Source organism: Leptopilina boulardi, unplaced genomic scaffold, assembly GCF_019393585.1.
Source record: "Leptopilina boulardi isolate dan_hultmark-lab unplaced genomic scaffold, ZJU_Lbou_2.1 LbouV2_333, whole genome shotgun sequence".
Taxonomy (NCBI): Eukaryota; Metazoa; Arthropoda; class Insecta; order Hymenoptera; family Figitidae; genus Leptopilina; species Leptopilina boulardi.
Genome location: NW_026137900.1, coordinates 1308314 through 1333844, shown reverse-complemented (window position 1 = coordinate 1333844; position 25531 = coordinate 1308314). Strand labels below are relative to the sequence as shown.

General features: G+C 25.2%; 1 protein-coding gene across 1 annotated transcript; it reads left to right on the top strand.

The window, feature by feature from the left end:
- Positions 1-1379: 1379 nt before the first annotated feature.
- On the top strand, positions 1380-25531 carry LOC127285509 (protein dbl-1). Its single transcript, XM_051311565.1, has 3 exons — positions 1380-2311; positions 19643-19751; positions 24178-25531. Exons 1-3 carry the CDS (start codon positions 1847-1849, stop codon positions 24987-24989), a joined length of 1386 nt encoding a protein of 461 aa, XP_051167522.1. The 5' UTR covers positions 1380-1846; the 3' UTR covers positions 24990-25531.

The window sequence follows — 25531 nt, the reverse complement described above, 5'->3', positions numbered from 1 at the left end:
TATGATCAATGAAACATTTTTCCAGTTTGAATAATCGCTAATAACAACTTGAGCAACTGGAATTTAAATCTATGGTTTACATATATTACAGACAAGTGGAAAATTGAGTAAACGATTGAAATTTTTTGAAAAAAAAACTTTAAGGTATCATTGAACAAAGAACTAACTATAAACGAAGTAACCATTGCTTATCATGTATTAGATATATAAAATTTATGTTAGTGACAACCATTGGTACACTGAAAAAAAATTTTGATCGGAATAACCAGAATTCTGGTTTCTTTTTTATTCTTGTTACTTGAACCATATTTCTGGTTATTTCAATCAGAATTCTGGTTAGATTAATCAGAACTCTAGTTGTTTCGACCAGAATTCTGGTTAGATTAACTAGAACTTAGATTGTTTCGACCAAAATTCTGGTAAAATTAGCCAGAATTCTAGTTAAATTACCAAAAAAACTCTAGTTATTTCAACTATAATTCTGGTTAATTCAACCAAAATTATAGTTAATGCAACCACAATTCTGATTATATATTAAGTAGAAAGTAATGTTAAACATAACCAGAATTTTTTTCAGTGTAGCTAAAATTTATTGTACCTACACGAATAAAATCTCATTACAACAAATGGTAATTGCACAGAAAATTAAAAGGCATTAAAATAAGAAGCGTTGCAGCTTAATTTAATGACTTTTAATTTTCTGTGTGTAACCACAATATTAGATGTGAACTTTGCTACAAAAATTATAAAATCAATATTGAACCTAATGCCTCGCATCAATTAAGCAATTAAAATCGCTGATTACGATTTACATTTTTAATCAAAATAATTGCTAAAAATAACCAAAACAGGTTCGACTTGGAATTTCAAAAATCCCCCCCAATAATAATAACAACAACAAGAACAACTAAAAAATCATCTCATCAATTTTACAAAATAATTTCAAAAATACATTTTCAAATTTTACATTTATATGTAAATTTTCACCGGTAATTGCAAACATAAAATTCACGAAAAGAGCAAAGAATTCAATGTTTCACCTTCTCATTTAATATATCATTTGCTTTTACATAGTATATATGAATTCTCATAATTGGAACAGTGAGAGAGAGAGGATCATTTATTTTATAACGAAATGAAATAACATGATTTGAATCCGGTTTAAACAAGAATTGTCATGTATGAGAATTGCAAGAAAAATTTATTATATGAGCCAAATGATTAAAGATTAATGACATTATTATTATTAAAGACAAGGGACCCTCAAATATTCCTGGAGGCGAAAATGAAGGCTCTTATGAACGAGTTAATGCTGCGCCGAAGCCCCTCATATATATACATTATATACATTCCGCGGCAATGCTCAGCAGTGAACAGTCGACACGCGGCACTCGATCGTGCAGGATCGTCGGTTCTTTCAAATATTTATTATCAAAAAGTCATGTGCCGGTAATCAGTATACATCATTAAAATAGAGAAATGATAAATAATCACGATATTAGAAAAAAATCAATAAAACAAAGAAATGGATCATCGAGTGATGTTAATATTAAGTGCAATGTCAACTGGCAGTTGAGTAGTAATATAATAATAGTGTGACCTAGTGTAATATTTTTTTTTTTTTTATTAAATGAAAAAAGAATTTCGACATGTGATATAGCACTTTGGATTATTATTTAATTTTTTTTCTAAAAAAAAAAAAAAATCAAAAAATTGATTTTAGTGCACATGGGTGGTCGGTTGTTGCGGCTCTTGGGTTCACCAGGGAACGATTGACCCCTTCCCCCCACGAGTACCTACATGCACACGAGTACCTGGCCCAGGCCACGAGCTTCTATAGCTGGCTATGGGCAAGCACTTAATAACTCACTTGGAATCTCGAGATACCGATAAGAAATTCCGCGTTGGGTCCATTGACGGTTATAGAGCGATTAAACAACAAAAACGGTGGCTGAAAAATCAACAAAATAAAAGGGGGGGAAATTTTCTCGTTAGTGACAAAAAATTGATACAACAATCACGTGTAAAAACGAAAAGTATTTTTATCATTAATTTACTATTTTTAACGTGGATGTGTAGTACTATTGTGACAGGTGTACCAATGCCTAAGCAAACGAAAAAAATTAGCAATTACGATCAGACTTTCGAGATGATCAATGTGAATAGTTTTGATTTTGAAGATGAGGAGGATAACGATATCCTCGAGCAACGAAGCAATGTTAAACGTCGTCTTGAGGAAGAAGACCTAGAGACGATTAGGTCCAGCATCGTGGAGGGTCTCGGTCTCCAGAGGATACCTGATCCAACCAAGGTACCTACTCTCCTTCTTTTCTTCGTTTTATGTGATAATATATAATTAATAGTAGCAGTCATGAAAATAACCGCACTCTAAATTTAGAAAGATAGTAACAAGAATGAGAAATAAAAATTTCCTTTTAGATATGGGGAAAAAAAAAAATTCATCTCGAACAGCGAAAGATTTAACTGTAATATAGCAAAATTTTTAATTGTTTCAGTTAATATATCTTTCACTATTTTAGTGAAATCTTTCGCTATTTTAAACTTTTTTAATGTTTACCACACTGAGAATAATATGCTATTGAATCAATAGCATTTCTGCAAAAGGTATAAAAATTATTGATTCAAAAGCATATGCTACAAAATTTGTAAAATATTTTATAGATTCTATAGCATATGCTTTTGAATTAATAATTTTTATACCTTTGGCAGAAATGCTATTGATTCAATAGCATATTTTTCTCAGTGCAGTTGATTTTTGATATTACATTTGAATTTCTAATCGGTACTGATGCAGAATGACTCCTGATTTTATATAGAAATTAAATAATTCCTATTAAGAAACTACTAAAACGTTATGGAAAATTAGTAATTTTTATTGAATTATTGAAGAAACTACTACAGGTACTACTGTTTGCAAGTAGAAAACTTGTTAAAAAGGAACTGACGAAAGTAGCGAAATTTCTAAAGCTTTAAAAAGAATTAAAACACTACTTTTTAGAAAACCAACACAGAAAATTAAAAGGCATTAAAATAAACTGCAACGCTTATTATTTTAATCCAATTTTTCTTATTTTAATACCAAAATGGATTAAAATAAGCAAAATTGGATTAAAATAATAAGCGTTGCAGCTTATTTTAATGCCTTTTAATTTTCTGTGAAACAGAAGATTTTGAAAACCCAAATCATTATACAAAAACCTAGTGATTTCTAAAAGAAAACACAATCAGTATAATTAATGATCCTACAAATCAGTATGAATCTAATCAAAATCAATAAGAATTAATAATCCAACAAGTATAGAATACCGTCTATTTTTAGTTTTCTTTTTTGTAGAAAAACGTTATTAATTATGTCTAACCTTAGTCTGCAACCGATGTATCACTAGTATCATTTCGGACAAGGTATGTCGGAAAATACACGGAATTTTAAGAATTTCGAAACACTCCCGAAAAAATTTAAAATTTTTAAAAAATTTTCGTTTGTGAATAAAAAAAAAAAATTCGAAGCACTACCGAAACTTTTTCGCTATAATTATCAAAACCGAAAAACCATAAAAGGAATTTTTTTTAACACGATTTTAAAATTATACACTCCCGTTGACCACGTCTAAACAGGTCTATATACAAATTGCAACTAATTGAATTATCTTCAGGATATTTCAACCACATTATTTATGACCTTCCCTTTGTACTTTAATGTATACATCTCGGAGATGCAGGTATAAAAATAATTCCAAAATCGCTTCGACACATTCCAAATAGTTTGAAATTATAATTTTTAAATATATAATATTAATAAATTATAAATATATATTATTTATATATTTTATATATATAATTACGATAACATGAGAAAGTATTTAATTTAACAATGAACATTTAATATATTACTGATTATATAATCAAAATGTTATTTTATTTTTTAAAAATAACATATAATAAAATAAATGAAAATGAAACTGCTTATTTAAGTGATAGTTAGAAAATTATTTCCGTTCAAATCTGAATTCAATAATAGCGTTACACTAATCACTGTCTATATAGAAGACGAAGAACATTATCTTTCAGTTATAACTATATTTCTCTACACATCTTTTATAACATATACATATATGAATGCTTCTTTGATAAAAATATTATATTTAATATTAATACATAATAATGTCAGAAATTCTGTTTACTTTAAACCATTTGATAAAAATGTATCAAGCAATTGTTAATTTAATTACGAGCTCATTCATTTAATAAGATTGATCTTTAACTTTCTCTAAATAAATTACATCACACACAAGTATATATATAGTGTGAAGATCTCTTGCGATAATAAATTATTGAAAATAAAAATCTTCTCTTTTTCTAAGCCGACAATATTTTATTTTCTTTTCATTTCGATATAATAAAGAAAAAAAAATTAATCAATTTTACTTTAATATGTAAATTCATTAAATTCTTTTATAAAAATTCTTTTTAAAAAAATTAAATCACGAATTCTGTCTTTATAGGTCAAGTAATCAAAGTAGTGTTATTTGTATCCGATCATTATTTTATTTCAAAAAAAAAGATATTGAAACAATCAAATGAAATGACGATAATGAAAACCCATGAAGTTTAAACGTTCAAAATAATTTTATTTTATATATTTAAAAAAAAGAAGTCGACACGAGTTTTGAGCAACATATATATATATATATATAAAAATACGATTCTGAATTTCTGAGATATTTTATCAGTTCAAGCAGCTACTAAATTTTAATGATTAAAAGATTATAACACTATACAATTCACGACCGACAAAAATAAGAATAAAGTATATAAAAAATCGGGGATAAGAATTAAAAAAAAAAAATTAACTTTTAACCAAATGATAAAAAATTACACCTAATAAATATATGTATTTAATTAAATTAACAGTCGCGACCTAATTAAAAAAATTATATACCTTTACCATTTCAATTCAATCTTATGTGCGCATAGTTTTTATAATAAATTAAATATTTTCTAAAACATCGTACATTATTATTCGGTAATAATAAATTAATGAAAAATAATAATTATATTAGTTAAAACTGATAATTATTTAATTTGTAAATAGTTATATATATAACTAAAGTTCTGAATGCATTTTAAAGAATAATTATTGATTATTTATTTATGAATATTTTATTTAATTAAATAATTAATTAAATAATTGAAGAATATAATTAATTAAGTATTTGATGAATAATTAATTCAATAATTAGTAATTAATTAGTAAATAGTAAATAGTAATTAGTAAATAGTAATTAGTAAATAGTAATTAGTAAATAATTAGTATTAACTTTGTCAAAAATGGGGAGAAAACAATAAAAAAAAAAAAAAAAAAACGTTTTATCTGGAAAATTGCAGACGCGAGTATAACCTTATCCTAAATTCTCGAATGAAAGACCTGAACAGAAAAACGGTATTTTAATAGAATTCTTTTCAATCAGCATTGCATGTACACGAACATTTTTATGACATCTCTTGGCGTTTCAAGATGCATATAATGCAAGGTTCATTGACACTGTTCTAAAAGGGTTGTCGTTTACATATATATATATATATATATATATATATATATGAGTAAATGTCGTTTGCGCATCGATAACAAAAACAATGTAGACTAGAACACGCAAAGAGAGATGTATTCTAGCTGCAAAGTCGATCGATAAAAGCCGCGAATTACGTGAATTTTCATAAGGCACCAAAGGCACATCCGATTATTGCATTTTCATCGATAATAATTTTCAATCTAAAAATATATTTTCCCTCTTAAAGAGATATGTTACTATATATACATATATATAAATATTTATGACAGGAAATAAATTGAAATCTCTCTCTCGTTCAACAATCTAGAAAATTTCATCTTTACCTATAAATTTCATCATATTTTAATTATAACAAACACCTAATTCTTTTCCCGGAGAGAAAATATTATCTAAATTTAGAAGTCGCATTAAAATTTACGCAAAAAAAAAAAAAGATAAATCTTAAGAGGATAATTTCTTCAATAATGATTTTTGTCATCACTTCTCTTTATATATAATGTGCAAAAAAATTTGAATCAATAAATAATCTTATTTACATTGCTCATTGCAAAATGAAATCTTATATATTCAATCTCTAAAAATCAAAGTATCAAAAATAAAAATTAAATAATTTCTCTTTTTCATGAGGAAAAATTATATAAATAACTTTAACGATTATAATTATGGAATACAAAATGAGAGGAAAATCAATGTAATTTCATGTAATTTACGTATGTATATACATATATGCAACCAGGGACGAATTAATGTATCAGATAAGTACATTGAAACGAGAAATAAGTCAATCAAAATTGATGATAATTACTATATTTCGAAGACCTTCAATAATTCTACCGTTTATAAGCGAAAAAAAAAATGAAATTGAAAAATAATAAACACAAGTCATGAGAAAAAGATATTTTTTACAATTTGACAAAGATTGACATGTTTTGTGTCTATATATATATAATAAGTATATACATATATATATGTATGTTCAAAAGATTCATTACCTCATTATTCACAGCATCTACTTGAATTATATAGCACTTAACATCTTTTATCAGATAAACATTGTATATCTTATTTATAAGAGAATGTTTCTTCGTGCACAGATGAAACTCGAAAGATAATCTTCATCAAAAACCATATAAATAAACACGCAACTTTAAATAAAAAAAAATAACAAAAAATTTCCTAATCTCTTTATTATAAATATATTGAGATCAATGAAGAAAAAAAACCAAATTTTCACTTTAAAAAAAAACTATTTTTTTATATCGTTAATATTTAAAAAGCAAAAAAAAAATAAATATGAAAATAAATTTTTAATATTTTTCTGTAAAATATATGGAGAAATAAAGTCAAGTCATAAAACAATAATTCCCCGTTTTATATGAAGAAATATGTAAATCTTTTTTTTTTTTAAAGAAAAAAATAAATAATTGTCGAATGAATACCGCAGACAGGTATATGTATATGTTTTTATTGAGATCAAGCGTTTAAATTGCCCGTCATATATGTATATGACATTAATGTTTATAGGCGCGAAAGTATCTCTCTTTGATTTCTATATACTTACAATATACATTTATTCTCTTATATTTATAATGCTCGCGAGATCAACTATAAGTGAAAAGAGGTTAAAAGGAGAGAAGCTAAAAAAAAAAATGTATTCCTCTCGACCTCTTAAAATTAAGGTAATAATCACCTTTTCCAATAAAAGACTACGCATAAAAGAAACATCATCACTTTAGATAAAAATAGAAAACTTTTTTGTTTTTGAAATGAGAGAGAGAGAGAGAAAAAAAATCAATTATACAAGATTTTATAATTATATAATTATAATAGAAAAAAAATAAATATTTTTAAAATTATATAAAAACATATTATTATAAAGATTTTATCAATAGTCTGCTAATCTGACTTTTTTTTTTTTTTTGCTGTTAAAATTTTGAAAAGTTTTATGACCTTTGGTAATAATAGTAGCGTGTATTAAAGCAACAGGTGGTAGAAAAGTATATATATAACCGCATGGACGTCATCGTTGCATATTACAAGCCGTTTGAAATATTTTTAGCGACCTTGTAGTAAAAATTGCATTAATCGCGTTCCTTAAATGATTTCCTTCTTTTTTTAGGTTAATTCCATTACATAATCTCTATAATATTGATCTGATACAATTTATCGATAATTAAATATTTTTTAGCATAATAGTTTTAAAATTTTATTTTTGGTTTAAATAATTCGATAATTAAAATTTTAAAAAAAGTCCTTTCCGTTTAATTTGTTTATAGCAAAAAAAAAATTAAAATTTTATAATCATGAATAAATTAAATCATTGACAAATTATTCTCTCTCGTTATTTATATTGTTTTCAATTATTTGACCGTGTCCAGTATAGGAATAGAGAATCATAATATATAAATTATACAACCGTTAAAAAATTTCAAAAGAAGATGTGTTTTTTCGCACGTAAGCAAAATTCAAAAGATTTTTTTTTAATACCTTTTCACCAATTCTTAATCATATTCTTGATATAAAACAAGAAAAAAAATTCAAGTTACGTTGACATACTTTCATTTTCTTCTCTCTCTCTCTCTCTCTCTTTTACTAACAAATCTAGTCAATATTTCCTCAAACATTAATTGTCTTCAGGGAAAGCTTCTGAATAAATTATAAATTCGATGTAACTTGATAATATAACTTATGTGAAACAGATAAAACATAACGAAACAATAATATTTTAAATCAGCGCAGGTGTTAATGAATCAGATTTGCCTTCTATAATTTTTAATAAAAGATTTTAAAAAAATTTCTAATTTAAACAAAAAAAGAAAACTAAAACATCTACTAAAAGAACAATTTGTTCCCAAGTTTCTATTTAATTAATTTTTAAAAAATTTTAACAAAAGCTTTTTTAAAGTATGCAGAGGCACAAACGATTGTATAACGAAACTTAACACACCGTGTGTAATTTAAAAAAAAAAAAAAAAAAAAAAAAAAAAACTATACAAGGGTTTATGGGTGAAATTCTCTGTTACAGAATTCTAAACCCTGCGACTGTGGCACTGAAGTTAAATACCGTTAATTTTTCAAACTTTTTTTTACAATTTATAAATTTAAAAATAAAGAAAAATAAATAAAAAAATAATTTTTTTTTCAGAAACTGATAACAATAGGCGTGTCTCGTTTACACTATACAATGTCGAAAACAATAAAAAGCAGGTAGTTTGTTTAACCCATGTTCTCAAGTTCTTATCATTTTGAACTCAGTGAGTTCAACGTGTGAAGAGACAAGTCTCATCCGCCCATGAGAAAACCACCGAGAGATATTTGCATTTACTTTCTAAATATATTGCAAAAAAAAAAAAAAAAAAAAAAAATTCTACAATACCGTATATTTAACCAAAGGAAAGATTTTTTAAAATCAACTATTTTTTCCCCGTAATAAAAATGTATATTAATACCCCAAAAAAAAGACCTATACAAAAATGGAACAATAACAAAAAAAAAAAAACAAGTGACAAAAATTATATAACAAAAAAAAAAAGAAGAAACATATGAGCAAAATTTTAAAATACATTTCAATGAATCATTGTTTATTTTTTTAAAAAGAAAAATCCAGGAAACGTCCACGGGAATCCCATTTTATATTGAACTATAAATCTTAAATATTCTTTCAATAATGAATTTTACTCATTCTAAATTAAAAAAATCTTACAGTCACCTTCAATTCATTTATTCTTTTTTTACGTAATTGATATTGCCTCTCATGGAAATGTTTATGAATGAAAAAAAAGAAGAAAAATAATGAATGAATTTTTTTTCAATGAATTTCTAAATCATTTTTTTTTTTAAATTAATAAGGAATTTTTTTTTTAAATTAAATATTGTATAATATATATTAATGAAAAGGTTAATGTACGAGTAAACAATAATAGAAAAAAAAATCGAAATAAAATTGCAATCAAACGGAAAGATAATATATAAAAATGACGAGATATCATTATTCGCAAAAATGCAAGTTGTCATGTATATGAAAATAACAACTGTCGTCTTGTTTTGAATGATTAAATTTAGCTTCTATCGAGAGGAAAGGGTATCCTCTAAATGAGACATAAATTAATTGAAATCCGTGAGGAAACGGGTCAGCAAAATGATACTTGACAAATCAGTAAAAAAAATAATAATAAATAAATGAAGATACAGTAAAGAAATTCGTATAAAATAAAATTCATTAATCAAAAGAAAAAATTTATAAATATTTTAATCCTTTATAATTAATCAAATTAGAAATGACAGATGGAAAATGTCAAGGAAAATATTTATTTTCAAAAATCAGGGAACACATTTACTCAATTAAAAAAAAAAAAATTGATCAGCAATTTTTTTTTTACTATTTTTGTGTTTGTAAATTTTACATACATTTTTTTTTGTATCATTATTTGTAAACCACTTTTCCATTTATTAAATTGATAAAAAATTGAAATCAATTGATCGAAATTACGATTTTTTTTTATTAAGACAAGGAAGTGACGGTATTTTGTCGTATCACAATTTAATATCGATTAAATGTGATAAGTGTCTCGACAAGGTATTTAAAGAATGTTGTCTAAGAAATTCCGCAAGTAGATCTCTTTATAATCATGAAACTTGTCGGTAAATCTATTATCGGGTCCAGGTATTTCTCTCACTCTAATAAGTCCGGATCTAACGACCTCATGCAATCACTTGTCTTGCAATATTCTATATATTATTCTGATTCATTTTTTTTTTTTTTTAATTTTCTAATTGAATTCGAAAGTCGAGGTCAAAATCACAAGATAAAAAGAAGTAAAAAAGCAGAGAAAATATAATTATTACGTGAGAAGAGATGCGGGAGACAAGACATAACCAACGGCTTCTGTATTATCAATAGTTCGTATTAAATTTATATATATATATTACATAAATAAGCATATTAAATATTTAACATTTTATATTTTATGCAAAAATTTAACCTTTGACTAATCAGTAAACCGGAATTCGAAATTTAATTATGTATCTCATTTCAATAAAACTGTTTAAAATTTTTAATTAAAGTGACACATTAAAAGATAAAAGAAAAACAAAATTGTAGAAAAATAGAACAATCGGTATTATAATTTTTGTGTTAGATATTCAATCAGAGAAAAAAATAATAAAAATCTATATCAAAAAAAAAGATATACTTTATAAAGTTGTAAAACATTTGAATTATTGTTGATGTCTAGACGGGTCAAAAATTTAGTTGTGAAATATTTTTTTTTATAACTCATAAAAATTTCATCAAGCATAATGAATAAATAATAATAAAAAATCAATTTCAAAGATTTTAAAAGCCAGTAAAATGACATAATAATAAAAAATGTATTTTTCTTGCTAGCGACAATGATTTAGCTGTTCATAAAAAAAAAACTGTAATATGCTTTTCACATTTCAAGTAAACACCAAAAAGGTATATTTAAATTACATTAATCCAAAAATTTAGTGGCTCTTAAAAGAAAATCCTGATTAATGGTTTAATAATTCTTCTATAAAAATACAAACCTTGATGTTAATTTAAAATAATATTTTAAATAAATAAATTTTAATAACGCGCATCAACAATTTATTATACTAAAAAGAAATTTTTCCTCTAAAAAAAAATATTTAAAAAAATGAAAAATCTACTGAATTCAATTAAAATATTTTATATTTGTAATAAGTAATCTTATCACAAATATTATTCTCACTGATGTTATAATACTAAAATTAAAACAAAAATTTATTACAGTAATTTTGATGCAATTTTTCTCAGTTTAAAACATTAACTTATCCTTCTAAGAAATCACAAACTTGAAATTAAATGATTAGGATAAATTCAATGACAGACCAAGCTCTCGCGGTTAAAATTGTTTCTAAAAAGAGAATATAATTATTATATCACATTAATAACTATTTTAATGTACTTGCTTTAGAATTACGAAACACTGATCCACTTTGGCGTTTGTCTCCGATATTTTAGTAAGAAAAAAAAAAGAAGATATTTATGGGATAAATGCGTTGATAATAATTAGAGGGGAACCGATATCTCTTAGGCAATAATTATATTATATTTGCTGACAACGAGCTGCGACAGATCGATGCCACTTTGCACTTTCATTTAAAAGTCTGCGAAATATATATTTTCCAAACTATTTATAGAATATAGAAAATACCAAAATATAAATACAAAAAATAATTTATTCTACATTTACAAATTTTTTTTTTATTATTATATTTTTTCTAGTAAAATAATTTCAATTTTTTAATTAAAAAAAAAGGAACAATAAATTTAAAAACTGACATATCGTAAGAATACCATATTTTTTTCGATGTATTATAATATTTTAAGAATAGACCTGTCAAATATTAATAAATATTTATTAATATTAAAAAAATATTTTCTAAATATTTATATTAATAAATATTTCTTTCTATCCTATCATTAAATCTATAGAATAATAATCAATCTATCAATATTCGATTAAACAAGCACAAAAAACAAGTATTATCCTCATCGTCATTTGAAAAAGGAATAAAACTATAGAAAAAGAACCGAACTCACTAACGGGAAAAATATTCTGGGATTCCGTTGAAATATTGACGCAATGAATTTTTTTTTTATCCCACGTCAATGAAAGAAAAAAAAATGAAACTATATATAGGACGCAAAATTTAAATTCCTTTTTTTAATATATTGAAAATTTAACAATGAAAGCGAAAAAAAAAATTGAGGAAAAATTTAATAAAAAAAAAAAATTATATAAACTATATAAATGAGTTCCGCAACCTTATAAATTTACACACGATAACATCACAGATCAATCTTTTCCAATTGTCTCTCCTGTAATATTCTACTGTGACAATGTAATTATCTAACGACATAAATACAACTCTTCTTCTTTTTTTTACGTCAGATTCTTTTTTTCCACAATAACTAATTCCAGTTGCAAAGTTTCCTTATTTTTCACAATTCTTGCATTACTTTCAGTAATCGCGGAAAGTCATTGTTATTATTAAAAATTGAGTAAAGTATAAAATTAGAAATTACGTTTAAATTAGTTTTGAGCCGAATTTTTATTTGTTCGAAATAGCATTTTGCATAATTTACATCAAAGCGATTTTCTATATTACAGAATTTTTATATAACCGAAAAATCATTTAATAGAATTTCTAATTGATAGAATTTTCATTTGTTTTCATGACCGAACAAACAAACGATTTTGGCGCGATTTTTAAAATCAACCAATCAAAAATTATCCATAAAATTGTTATTGGTTGATTTTAAAAATCGCGCCGAAATCTTTCTGTCGATTGTTTGTTCGGCCGCATTTGCAAATTCGGACAAATGAAAATTCTATCAATTAGAAATTCTATTAAATGATTTTTCGATTAAGTAAAAATTCTGTAGTATGAAAAATCGATTATATGGAAATTATATCAAATAATAATAATAATTCGAACAAATGAAAATTCATCTGAATGAATATTCTATTCAATGAAATTCTACCCAATAAAAATTCTTTAAAATGCCTATTATGTTAAATGAAAATTCGAGCAAATAAAAATTTTGACAAATAAAAATTCAAAGAAATAAAAATTCTGTAATATAGAAAATCGCTTTGATGTAAATTATGCAAAATGCTATTTCGAACAAATAAAAATTCGGCTCAAAACTAAATTAGGACAAATAAAATTCGATAAAATGTAAATTATGACTAATGATTTTTAGAACATAATCATGCGTCCTGAATCTAAATAGAAAAAAAATTATGATATATTAAAAAAAGGTACATTATTTCTTTAATCCTAATTTTGATTAAATTTTAACTATTTGTGATAATAATAATAATAAAAATGTTGAAAAGTGAAAAACAGGAAAAATTCATCAAAAGGAAATGTCGAACATTTTTTTAACAATTAGAAAAAAAATTTTACACCTTGAAATGTTTGCAAAAAATGTGGAAAAAAAAAATTGCACTCATATGAATCATATCATATACACAACTATACAATGTGGGTCAAGTCTGTTACAGTAAAGTACGTACGTTCCCTATATGTTTTCTTTCCGACATCATTATCATCATCATCATCATCACTCTGACGATGACACTTCTTCCTTTCTCTTGTTTCTACAAATCGTTCGATTGACCTTCTCTATATTACATTTTATCTCTCATATTTCATAATCAATAAATTTTTTTTTTTGAAATTTAAATTTCATTTGCATTTTACCCCCTCAAGGCATTAAAAAAACACATTTCACGATTGATTATAATTTCCAGTTGTCAAAGAAAGAAATTTTAGAATTTATAATACTTTTATATTTATATAATAAAAACAACATATTATAATTCATTGACAGGGACATTAAAATCATTGTAATTTGTTGATCCATAAATATTGTTCATTAGATTTCATTTGACGCGAGATAAGAAAAATTAATGTATGTAAAATTTAGAAATAGGTAATAAAATTTGTTGATCAATATAAAATTTTGTATAGAGTACTAAAAAATAAATACTTGTTAATATAAATAGTAATACGAAAAGTTTTGTTTTGCTTATTAAATACATCAAAGTTTAAGAAAAAGGTTATAATTATTAACTTTTTTTTTAAATAAACTGAAAAAAACCAAATTTTTTTTTAATAAAATTTTTCCAATAAAATTAAAAATATTTATACCCCACGAAAAATTCAATAATTAACAGTCTTTGCAGATTTGCAATCATAAAATGATCCATTCAACACGTGAGCACAGTTGTGCCTTTGACTCTTTATTCACTTTACAAGTGTACTTAGAAGCGTGTGTAACACAAATATTTTCATCTCACTCAACTCGCTCAACGAATCTTAAAAGGACTACTCTTACAGTGTATTAAGATGTATCTTAATTGCGATACATCCTCTCACCGCCTCCGTAATAACTGTTCAATTTCACTTTCTATTTTATTTCGTTTTTGTTTTTTTATTTTAATATTCCTTTTTTTTATCTTTTTTTCACATACGTTTTCCCACTTTTCCCCCCCCCATATTCTATACTTCTTTTTTTTATTTATAAATAAATTACTTATTTAAAAATTACAACATATTTGTTTTCATATATTCGGAAAATTATAATTAATAATCATCGTTTTTTTTTTTTTTTTTTTGTCATGAATAGTAAAATGCCATATACAAAGAATTTGAAGCACGAAAAAAATTAAATTACCTAATTAAAATGAAGAAAAAACATTTCTTAAGCTATTAAATTTCTTCCTTTTTTCAAATTAACATACTCGTTCAAAACAAAAGAATTAATTATTAGCTTTTATATAAAAAAAACCACCAGATAGATTTCTTTTCATAAATATATAAGAAAATTTCTCCCATGAATGTAAAATAAGCTGCTTTCATTATTTGTAAAAAAGAAACACACAAGCATTCTATGTTTACGAGTAATTTAACCCCGAGAGCTAATTTTTCAATGGTTGTCTTTCAAACTCGCTTACATATAGATTTATTTTTATAATAAAAAATTAATATTAAATAGTTCGTTTCATAATAATCTTTGATAGTTTTTTTTTTCTTTTTTTTTTTTAAATTACTAAAAAAAAAAATCTTGGCACCAAATGCCAAACTGATTGTGTGCTGGAATATTAATTAAAAAAAAAATTACGACACTTTTCGGCATATATGTATGTCGTTCAAGACTCTTCACCCAAACGATAAACTTCAATAGATGATAAAGACGCCAAAAAAATAAACTTATCTTTGAAACTCTCAATATAGTTTTTCGACACAATGACTTGTCACATATACTTAAAATACATTTCCTAACAATAGAATTTTTATATATATGCTTTATGCAAAAATCATGTAAAAGAAAAAAAAAATGTTGCCAAAAATAAAAAAAAAAAAAAAAATTTACTCACCATTGATGAACTTGTCAATCTCTCTCGTCTCACCGGAAATGTCTTTTTCTCCTGATTTCTTATATAGAGTCTCGCCATTGCAAAAGGTTCATTCACATATGTTTAGAATCTGAAAAGAATAAAAATAGTACAAATTTCAATTGAATTCATGATTTTTTTTATAGATATATATATATACAAAATTTCCTAACATAAAGGAACAATTTAATTAGAATAAAGTATTTTTTAGTATAAATAGAAAATAAACCGAATTTTTGCTAAACTGAAAAAAAAATTTGATTCGCACTTGGAAAGATTCTCCGGAAAGTGCCACCTGGAGGTTCTATCAGAATTCCGCTGGAACTTCCAACGTAATTCCGTCTAAATTCCATCGGAGTTCCAAAGAATTTCCGATGGGATTCCGACGGAATTTCGATTAATATTTTTTCAAAATTTTTAGAGTCCTAATTCCGTTGGAATTCCGTCGGAACTCCGATGGAATTTCGACGGAATTACGTTGAAAATTCTGGCGGAATTCTGATAGAACCTCCAGGGGGCACTTTCTGGGGAATCTTTCCAAGTGGGTTTAAATAATCGATTACATATTATCAAATAAATATTTTATTATATCAAATAACTTTTATTCGAATCAAATAAATTGTATATTTAAACCAATAATTTCTGTATTTGAAAAAAATTTAATTCACTCAAAAATTATTTGGTTCAAAAAAATATTTATTTAACAATAGTCAAGTAACCAATATTGAATTAAATAAATTTATATTTAAAAATTCCTTAAAAATTAAAAATATGTTAATTTTCCTACTGTTACAGATATTTTTCTAAATATTAGACATTTGTTATTTTATTTAAAAATGTTTACGTTTTAAATTATATTTTTGTTTAGAAATTTTATTATTTTTAAATTGTAAAAAAATATACAAATATTTAATAAATTTAAAAATATATAATAATAATAATAATTATAATTATAGTAAAAATAAAAAATAAGATAATTGAAAAAAAATGCAGATTTATCGCGAAAATAAGAAAAAACACAAACAAAGGTGAAAAAAAAAGTAGATTTTCTTTTGTGCAAATTAAAAAGTGATGATGCACCATATATCACACCATTGATAGAATTCTTGTTAATAAAATACTTGCGAGTTATGAAAATTATGAAATCGCACAAGTTATGAATGGGACGTTCACCCAGAAACGATAAATTGACGCAAGATAGAGTAGAAAAAGCGCGGAGGCGGATGAAGAGCCGTGAGCGTTGATTTACGAGACAATTGAACTTAGGCCTTTAAATTGATTCACGAGAGTAGCCAGCGAGAGATAATTGCTTGGCGGCATGACTCAAAAATTATCGTCTCTCTTTAAGAATTTACAAATGTTACCACCCCATTATCCACTATATAACTCTTCAAACATAAAATGACAATTTTTCCACTTATACATATATATAGCAGAGAGAAATAAAATGATAGTCACTTATCTATAAAACCCTGAACTATCTCCTTATTCCCATATATATATATATATATACCATTGATACAATCTATATGTACATTTCCTTTAAATATATATATATATATTATAATAACTGACTAGAAAAATTCTTGATCCCTTTTATGTAACGTCTGAGCGCGGAATCATTTGCAAAACTCATTATAGATTTCAACTTCCATTTATGATCAATTTTTTTTTACAAATTCTTCATTAATTTACATAATCAAACAAATTACTGAGACATTATAATGAATATGAATTTAGAATATTGGTAATTTACAAATTCGATGGATTTTAAACGAAATAATTAAAAGAAAATGTAAAAATGTGAATAATTGAAAAAAAATTGTACAGTAAGGGCAAACATAAAAATTTAATTACTTGTTTTTAAAAAAAAAATACAAGAAATAATTTCACTTAATTTATATTTTGTTCTATTTTACGACATTTTCTATTTTTCTTCTCAATTCTGCTAATTTCCATAAAACCACATGTCATACATTTGGCATTTTATGAGACCGTTAAAAGCACAGATTCAATATAACATCACACTCCAAGATGGAAGAATATGTTTTTCTCGGCAATACTCAGGAAATTTTTTGTAAACACAATTTTTTTTATTTCAATTTATATATTATAATTTCTCACGGAGCAAAATAAATATTTATTTCTAGTTTAAATCAAAATTTTATTTACGCTAAATAAAATATTATTTCTGCTAACTTAAATTTAATTTCAAACAAATAAAGTCATTAGGCTCTGAGACAAATATATTTTTATATATTTGATTCTAAATATAAATGCAAAAAAAAAAATTTCTCTGGGTGTAGAATCGATATTTAATTTTACAAAAATTTCTATATACATGGCCGATTATCAAAAAGGCAAAATTTATAATTTACCGAATTTCTATATTTGACCACTTATGCAATTTTGTTAAATTGATTTTTGGCTAAATAAACATTTTGCTAAATGAAAATTCTCTTAAACAGTAATGTTAAATGTATATTTGGTTAAATAGAAATTTCACTAACTTGGAATTCTGTTAAATGAAAATTCTGCAAAATAATTACATTCGATTCGGTTAAATGAAAACTGTGCAAAAATGGAAATTCCGCTAAGAATTCATGCTAAATGAATATTCCGTAAAAATGGAAACTTAAATAAAAATTTTTTTGCTAAATAAAAATTCTGCAAAATGGATAATCGACTAAATCCAAACTATATATGCTAAGGAAAATTCTTTTAAATGAGAAATTTGGCTAAATGGATATACGGTTAAATGAAAATTACGTTATCCAGAAATTTTGCTAAATAAAAATTCTGTATAATGAATATTTTTTGATTAAATGAAAATTAAAATTTAATGCAAAATTGTATTAAATTAAAATTCTAATAAATGCGGAATTTCTGACAACACAGAAAATTATAAGGTATTAAAATAATCTGCAACGCTTATTATTTTAATCCAATTTTACTTATTTTAATACCAAAATGGATTAAAGTAAGCAAAATTGGATTAAAATAATAAGCCTTGCAGCTTATTTTAATGCCTTTTAATTTTCTGTGAAATTTAGTGGAAATTCAGCTAAATGAAAATTCAGTTAATTAAAAATTCTACTAAATAAAAATTCCACTAAACTGTAATTTGAATTTAATAAAAATTATTAAATCATAGGGAAATTACGTTAAATGCGAAAATTTTAAAACACAAAAATTATACTAAAGAATTCTCTTAAATAACTAAAAAAAAAACTAATATAATTTTTTTTTTTGTAAAGAAACATTTTTTTTTCTCACATTAGATATTCCCTTTTCGAGTCGCGTAAAACTCTTCTATTGACATTTCTATTGAACATGTTTATGTTGTCTTTTTTAAAGAGGATTTGTTAAATATCCACTTCTTTTTTTCATTATGAAGAGGTGTACAGTGGAAATTATACACGCTTATTTCTTGTCTTGTTTTATATATACAGATATATAACTTTTCTGCATTTTTTTTCTCTCTCTCTCTCTCTCTCTCTATACTGTCTCTTATTCTTTTTTTCTCTTTAGTGTCTTTGCTCATCAGTGACTATAGTTTCACGCTTCACTTAATGTTAAGAGTCATCGTCTCATAACCCACTCCGCCCCTATTTCTCATCTTCAACGTTTGTAGACGTCTCGTAATGCGCCTCAGAGAGAAAGGAAATGCACATGAGCGCTCTGTCAAAGCTGTTCTCAAAATCACCTACGTCCATTAAGATATTATGAATGTTGTTTGCAAACGAAAATGATAAAAAGAAGAAGAATCCGTCATTTAAGTCGCCCCTGTGACAAAATCTCCAAGGCCATAATTATTCTTTTGAGTTTTTTTTTTTTTTTTTGTAAGCGCAACGTCAAAGAATTCATCTCTTTTCTATTATAAAAATGATCATTACGATTTTTAATTTTATATTTTTTCCTCCACTATTTATACTAAAAATAAATAAAAAAAAAAAAATTCTTCTCTTAAAAATTTTAATCGGATCTGTTTTTATACGATGAAAAAAAAAAGTGAAATCGAAAGGCGAAAGTCGATTATAGCAAAAAACCTATGATTTCATCATTAAAGATTTGATAAATTGATTTTGTTTTCAGGCGAATATAAGTCAGACCGAATATGAAAGAGCACACAGAGACTACCTTACGAGGATACAAACGTCCGGACACGAGCGGCGAAAAAGACTTTTCACATTTTACCCATCAGGTAATTTATAATCAATTCTTTAATATATAATAAAAATTCCAACTCTATTATATATATATATAACCTTGCTAAAAAAAAATTAATGCTCGAAATTCGACACAATTTTTGTGAAATATCTCCTATATAAAATCGATTTTTTTCGACATCTCAATTTATATGATAAATTTGATTTTGCCATTTAAAAAGACGACGTTTATACAGTCTCGAATATATTTCCATACCCTTGTTTTTTTTCTATGTGTGTAAAAAAAAGAGAGAGACTCGACCAGTTTCTATGCGAAAGCACCTATTTGCTTACCAGCGAGAATCCCGAAGCCAGAAGAAGTAGAAGAAGATTTCGCAGTAAAAACGACTATATGCATGCCTCGCTCTCGCGGTCGTGATAAACTTCGGTATTCCAGGCATGTTAAAATGTACAATGCACACTCATAAAAAAAAAAAAATTTACATGAAGCGTGCGAATGACAAAGTATCCTTCGAATTTCACATTTTTAAATGCCTGCTAAGTGTTATTAAGTTCGTCAATATTGATATGCGTCCTCGCTAAAATCTCTTTCTCTCTCTCTTTTTTTATCTCTCTCTCTCTCTCTCTCTCTCTCTCTATTTAGCCGAATTCTTTCACTGTATATAAAATTTCCATTTGTCCGAATTTTTTCTCCCTTATAATAATTTAATAAAATTTTTCATTTTGCTAAAATGAATTTTTAATTACAAAAATATTTTCCATCAATTCATATTTGTAAAAAGGGGGGCGTACATATGATTATTCCATAAAAATTATTAGTTAAATTTTTCATTTTAAAGAATTTTATTCCAACTAATTATTTTTCAAAAAAAAAAAAAAAAACAAAAAAATTTAATTTTTCAAATTAAAATTTGACAGAATTTCTTCTTTTTTTTAAAGAATTTTAATTTTGGCAGAATTCTTAAAACGTCGAATTTTTATTTGTCCGAAATTGCAAATGGCCAAACAAACAATCGCCAGAAAGATTATTTCGGCGCTATATTTTTAAAATCCACCAATTAGAATTTTCTTTGACAATTTTTGATTGATGAATTTTAAATATCGCGCCAAAATCTTTCTGCGTCGATTGTTCGGTCATTTGCAATTTCGGACAAATAAAAATTCGACATTTTAAGAATTCTGTCAAAATTAAAATTCGGTGTCTAAAAATTCTTGAAAAAAAAAAATTCTTATAAATGTTAATTTGAAAAATGAAAATTTGTCTAAAAAATAATTATATATTGTATATCTAATAAAATTGTTGAAAATGAAAATTCTAACTAATGATTTTTATGGGATAATTATGGGCCCCGTAAAAAAAGACCCATTCATATGTCAAAATTCGATATAATTTTCAGTTATATTCGATGGGGAGCATCATTATATTTATCACAAAAAAAAATCACGAACGAAAGAATTTTTTTTTTTTCATCTTAAGAAACATCGAGGATAAAATATATTGGAAATAAAATTTAATGTGGAAAATTGTTGACAGGCGTGTGAGATCAGTGATTGAGATACATGTTTTTCTAAATTTTTTTTATATATAGGTATATATGCATTTATAAATGTAAATCTATTTCATGTTTAATGTTAACTTTTATCTTTTCTCGCACGTGGCTCATTTCAATCAGAATGTGTAACACCATCACAAAACCCGTTTATGTCAACATGTGCATCTTCTAATGACTAAAAAAAACTAATTAGATGGAAAATGAATTAAAAAAAAAAATATTATTATATATGCTCGTTTGAATCTAATTAACACGAATGAAAATTCAAATATAAATATTAATTGCCGTGAGAAAAATGAAAAAATCCGCTCTGACACAATCGAAAATGTTTATATAAAAAAAAGTCTTTTTTTATTTGTCAACAAAATAAAATTTATTAACAAAACTTAATTAAACTATTAAATCTAGTTTTCGTTTTTAAATAATTAATTAAAAATTAGTTAATTTAATTAATTACAAAAAAAGTTAATAAAACAGTTACTATATATGTTATTAATTTTGCTTTAAAAATTAAGACATTAACCGCATATTTTATTCATCAATAGCTGATAAAAATTTTATGAGTTGCGTGTGAATTTTTACACGGCATTTTTGAAATTAAATGAATTTAATTTCTATATAAATTATCATCGATTTTTTTTTATAGATTTGTCAATTTTCGTTTGATGAATTCAATTTTAATTATAAGATAAAATAATTTTATGGTATTTTAATGACATTGATTTGAAAATGTTATTGATAATGAAAAGAATTTGACGACTTTATTGAGATTTTAACCTTTTCGAAATAAACGATTTCTATTAAAATTTGAAATAGCAAAAAGTTACATAATTTTGTAAATTAAATTATTGGCAAAGAAAACTATATTTTTTTAATAAATAAATAATAAAAAAAATTAATTTTCAGTTTCAAATGAAATTAATTAAAAATAAAATTATGTTATTAAATAAAATAATTAAATTAAATTGATTAATTAAAACAATCGGAAAAAGAATTTTAAAAATAGTTCGTTTGTACTTTGATAATCGAATAAGAAAAGTGATAAAACTATTATTAGCGTTGTTAACATGATTCATTCGGTTATTATAGGATATTGAGTGTCGAATGTAACAAACGACTGATCGTTTATTTCAAAAAGAGAGAGAGAGAGAGAGAGAGAGAGAGAGAGAGAGAGAGAGAGAGAGAGAGAGAGAGAGAGAGAGAGAGAGAGAGAGAGAGAGAGAGAGAGAGAGAGAGAGAGAGAGAGAGAGAGAGAGAGAGAGAGAGAGAGAGAGAGAGAGAGAGAGAGAGAGAGAGAGAGAGAGAGAGAGAGAGAGAGAGAGAGAGAGAGAGAGAGAGAGAGAGAGAGACGATTCCAATTTAGTGAATCCAAATACTTTGAATTCTCTTATGCTTTATCAAAAGCTATTTTGCGATACCAAGTAGTCAGCCAAAATCGCAAAATCGTGGGTGTAAATCTTTATTTACATGCAAATTTTATACAAGTAACTATAATAAATTCTTCTTAACAACACTTCCGTATCGAAAAATTTTTTTGATGATTAATAGAGTCTCATATAAAATTTTTCAGAGAAAACGCATGCGGTTGCAAGAAAATATAGATATTATAAATCCTTGTCAAAAAAATTTCTTTCATTTACTTTTTCCCGTACATTTGTCATAAATATTATATACGTAAACAAATTAACATATATAAAAACTAGTGTCACACAAATTATATTTAAAAATATTTTTTGAAGATTCTAAGAAAATTTATTACCATTTTTTTTTCTGTCGTTTATTATATATATATATATATATATATATATATATATATATATATATATATATATATACAATCGAGATGTCAAGAAACTTGTTTAGAAACACCGCTTGAAATACCTGTTCCCCTGAAAATCCTTGGATAACAGTTGTATAATAAGCTCTCAATATCCCGATAACGGAGAATTCAATCTTTGAAAATGTGCAATTTTTTATTTTTATAAAATTATCAAAATACCGTTTTTTAAATAACTAAATTATTATTTTTTTTCACTAACATTTATTCCATAGATCTTCTTATTAAATCAAAGAAATTTTCTTTTTTTATTTAACAAATATTTTTCTGATGTAAGAAAATTTTATTTTTGTAAATAAAAAATATTAAAGAATATTTATAGTTTTAAGTTTATTATATCTTATTTATTGAAAGAAAAAACAAAAAAAAAGATGTTAATTAAAAAAAGACAATTGCGAGATCTTTTGAAAATAAACAAAATAACTTTCTTTTTAAAATAGATCAAAAAAAGTCCCGCAAAATTATGAAATCATTCTATTATATTGAGGAGAAAAAAAAAGAAAACGGAATTTACGTTTCATTGAGAATACAAACGAGCATTTGAAATATATATTTTCATTCAGCCCTCTCATTTTGAAATAACATTCGCATTCCTGTTTACAGTTATTTTTGTCACAAATATTTTTTTGAAAATTAGAATAAAATTCAAAAAAAATTTGTATTTCATGTGAAAAAAAGAAATATTAAAACTATATATTCGTCAAAAAAAAAAGAAAAAACATCCATTTGTTTTAATAAAAAAAAAATTATATCCAATTTTTAAATTTCATTAATAAATCATTAAATTTGTAATTATCTTTTCTGTACATTAAAAAAAAAATTTATTTTTTTATCGGTTACTTGACAATTATCAAATATAATTTTTCTATTAAAAACAAATATCAAGAAAAAGTCCTTATGGATTCTAAAAAGAAATATCTCGAACAAATAAATAACGAGGAGAACGCCCTTTTTTAAATTCCAAGTATAAATATTTGATATCCCCTCCTATCGCTTTTTTATTTTAACGATCCTCATCATACATCTTGATCGTCTCTCATAACAAACTCGTTTTTATTATTATAATTTCAGAGCATTCTGGTAATGGAAGCTGCTGTGGCGGTTTATTGGATGACAGACCACTTGAGAGCCTCACCTTTCACCTGAACATCCCCGACAGGATTCATTCCACCGTGGACCATTCGACTCTCAGGTTCCTCCTCAGTAGCCAATACAATCAGATTCAAAGTCTGAACATTCTAATTTACGAGTCACTCCAAAGTGGAGCCGCTCGACGATTAATTTCAAAACGCAAGTTACTGAATCAAAATCAACCTCAGGCATCGCAATGGATCGAATTCGATTTAACTGATGCTGTATTATCAACATTGAACGAGGAGAATCATCATTTAATTTTACAATTGGAATTTCAACAACAAAATGGAATACCAATTGAATATATAATTTTTTCACCTGTTCTCAATATATTTACAACAACATATAATAGTCGAACAATAAGAAATAAACGTGGAGCACACGATCAATTGATCTCATTGCATAAGGGTCGTCGTACCGAATGTCGTGGTGATAATAAAAAATGTTGTCGACATCAAATGACAGTTATTTTTAAAGATTTAAAAGGTTTTGAATTTATCATTCAACCAAAAACATTTGACGCTGGCTATTGTAAGGGTAGATGTCCACCACGTTATAATCCAGCGCATCATCATGCTCTATTGCAAAGTCTCATTTGGAAGGAGGACAGAAGAAAAGCACCACGACCATGTTGTGCACCAAGTAAACTCGCCGAACTTGAAATTCTCTATTTTGATGAAAATGATCCGACAAAATTAAAAATCTCCAATTGGAAGAATATGAAAGTTCTTGAGTGCGCGTGCTCTTGAGGAGACGCGATTACTCTTTTTTTTCTGTTTTTACTAACTATATAGTGTCTATTATCAAGTCGCACCAAAGAAATAATAATTTGTCGCGAGAATTTTGCATTTCGAAAAAGAGAGAGAGAGAGAGAGAGAGAGAGATATTTAAAATATCGAACAATGCCTTTTTCGGCAAAAGAAGATCTTAAAATAATATTTTATTTGTAAAAACACACGAAATATGTTTTTTACATATAAACATTGTAACAAAATGTGTCTTTATCGACAAAAGTGTCAGAGAAATAAATTTTATGTGATATACTAAACAACTTCCACATAAACTAAATTTTGAAATTTTAAAAAACGTTTTCAATTGACAAGAATTTTAATATTGATGTACGAATAATTTCAATTGAATTTAAAAAAAATTCAAATACTAGAAAACGATAATATTTAATATTGCAAACTATAATTAAAAATTTAAACATATTTCTATTGAAAATAATAATGAAAACCAATTTTATATCCCCAATCATTTGATTATAGAAATCAGATTTTATAAATTTTGA

Excerpts from the sequence above, each read along its gene's own strand:
- LOC127285509 (XM_051311565.1), top strand. The coding sequence starts at position 1,847 with ATGGGCAAGCACTTAATAACTCACTTGGAATCTCGAGATACCGATAAG. Across the intron at positions 2,312-19,642 it reads GGATACCTGATCCAACCAAG|GCGAATATAAGTCAGACCGA; the intron begins GTACCTACTCTC and ends TTTTGTTTTCAG. Across the intron at positions 19,752-24,177 it reads TTTCACATTTTACCCATCAG|AGCATTCTGGTAATGGAAGC; the intron begins GTAATTTATAAT and ends TTATAATTTCAG.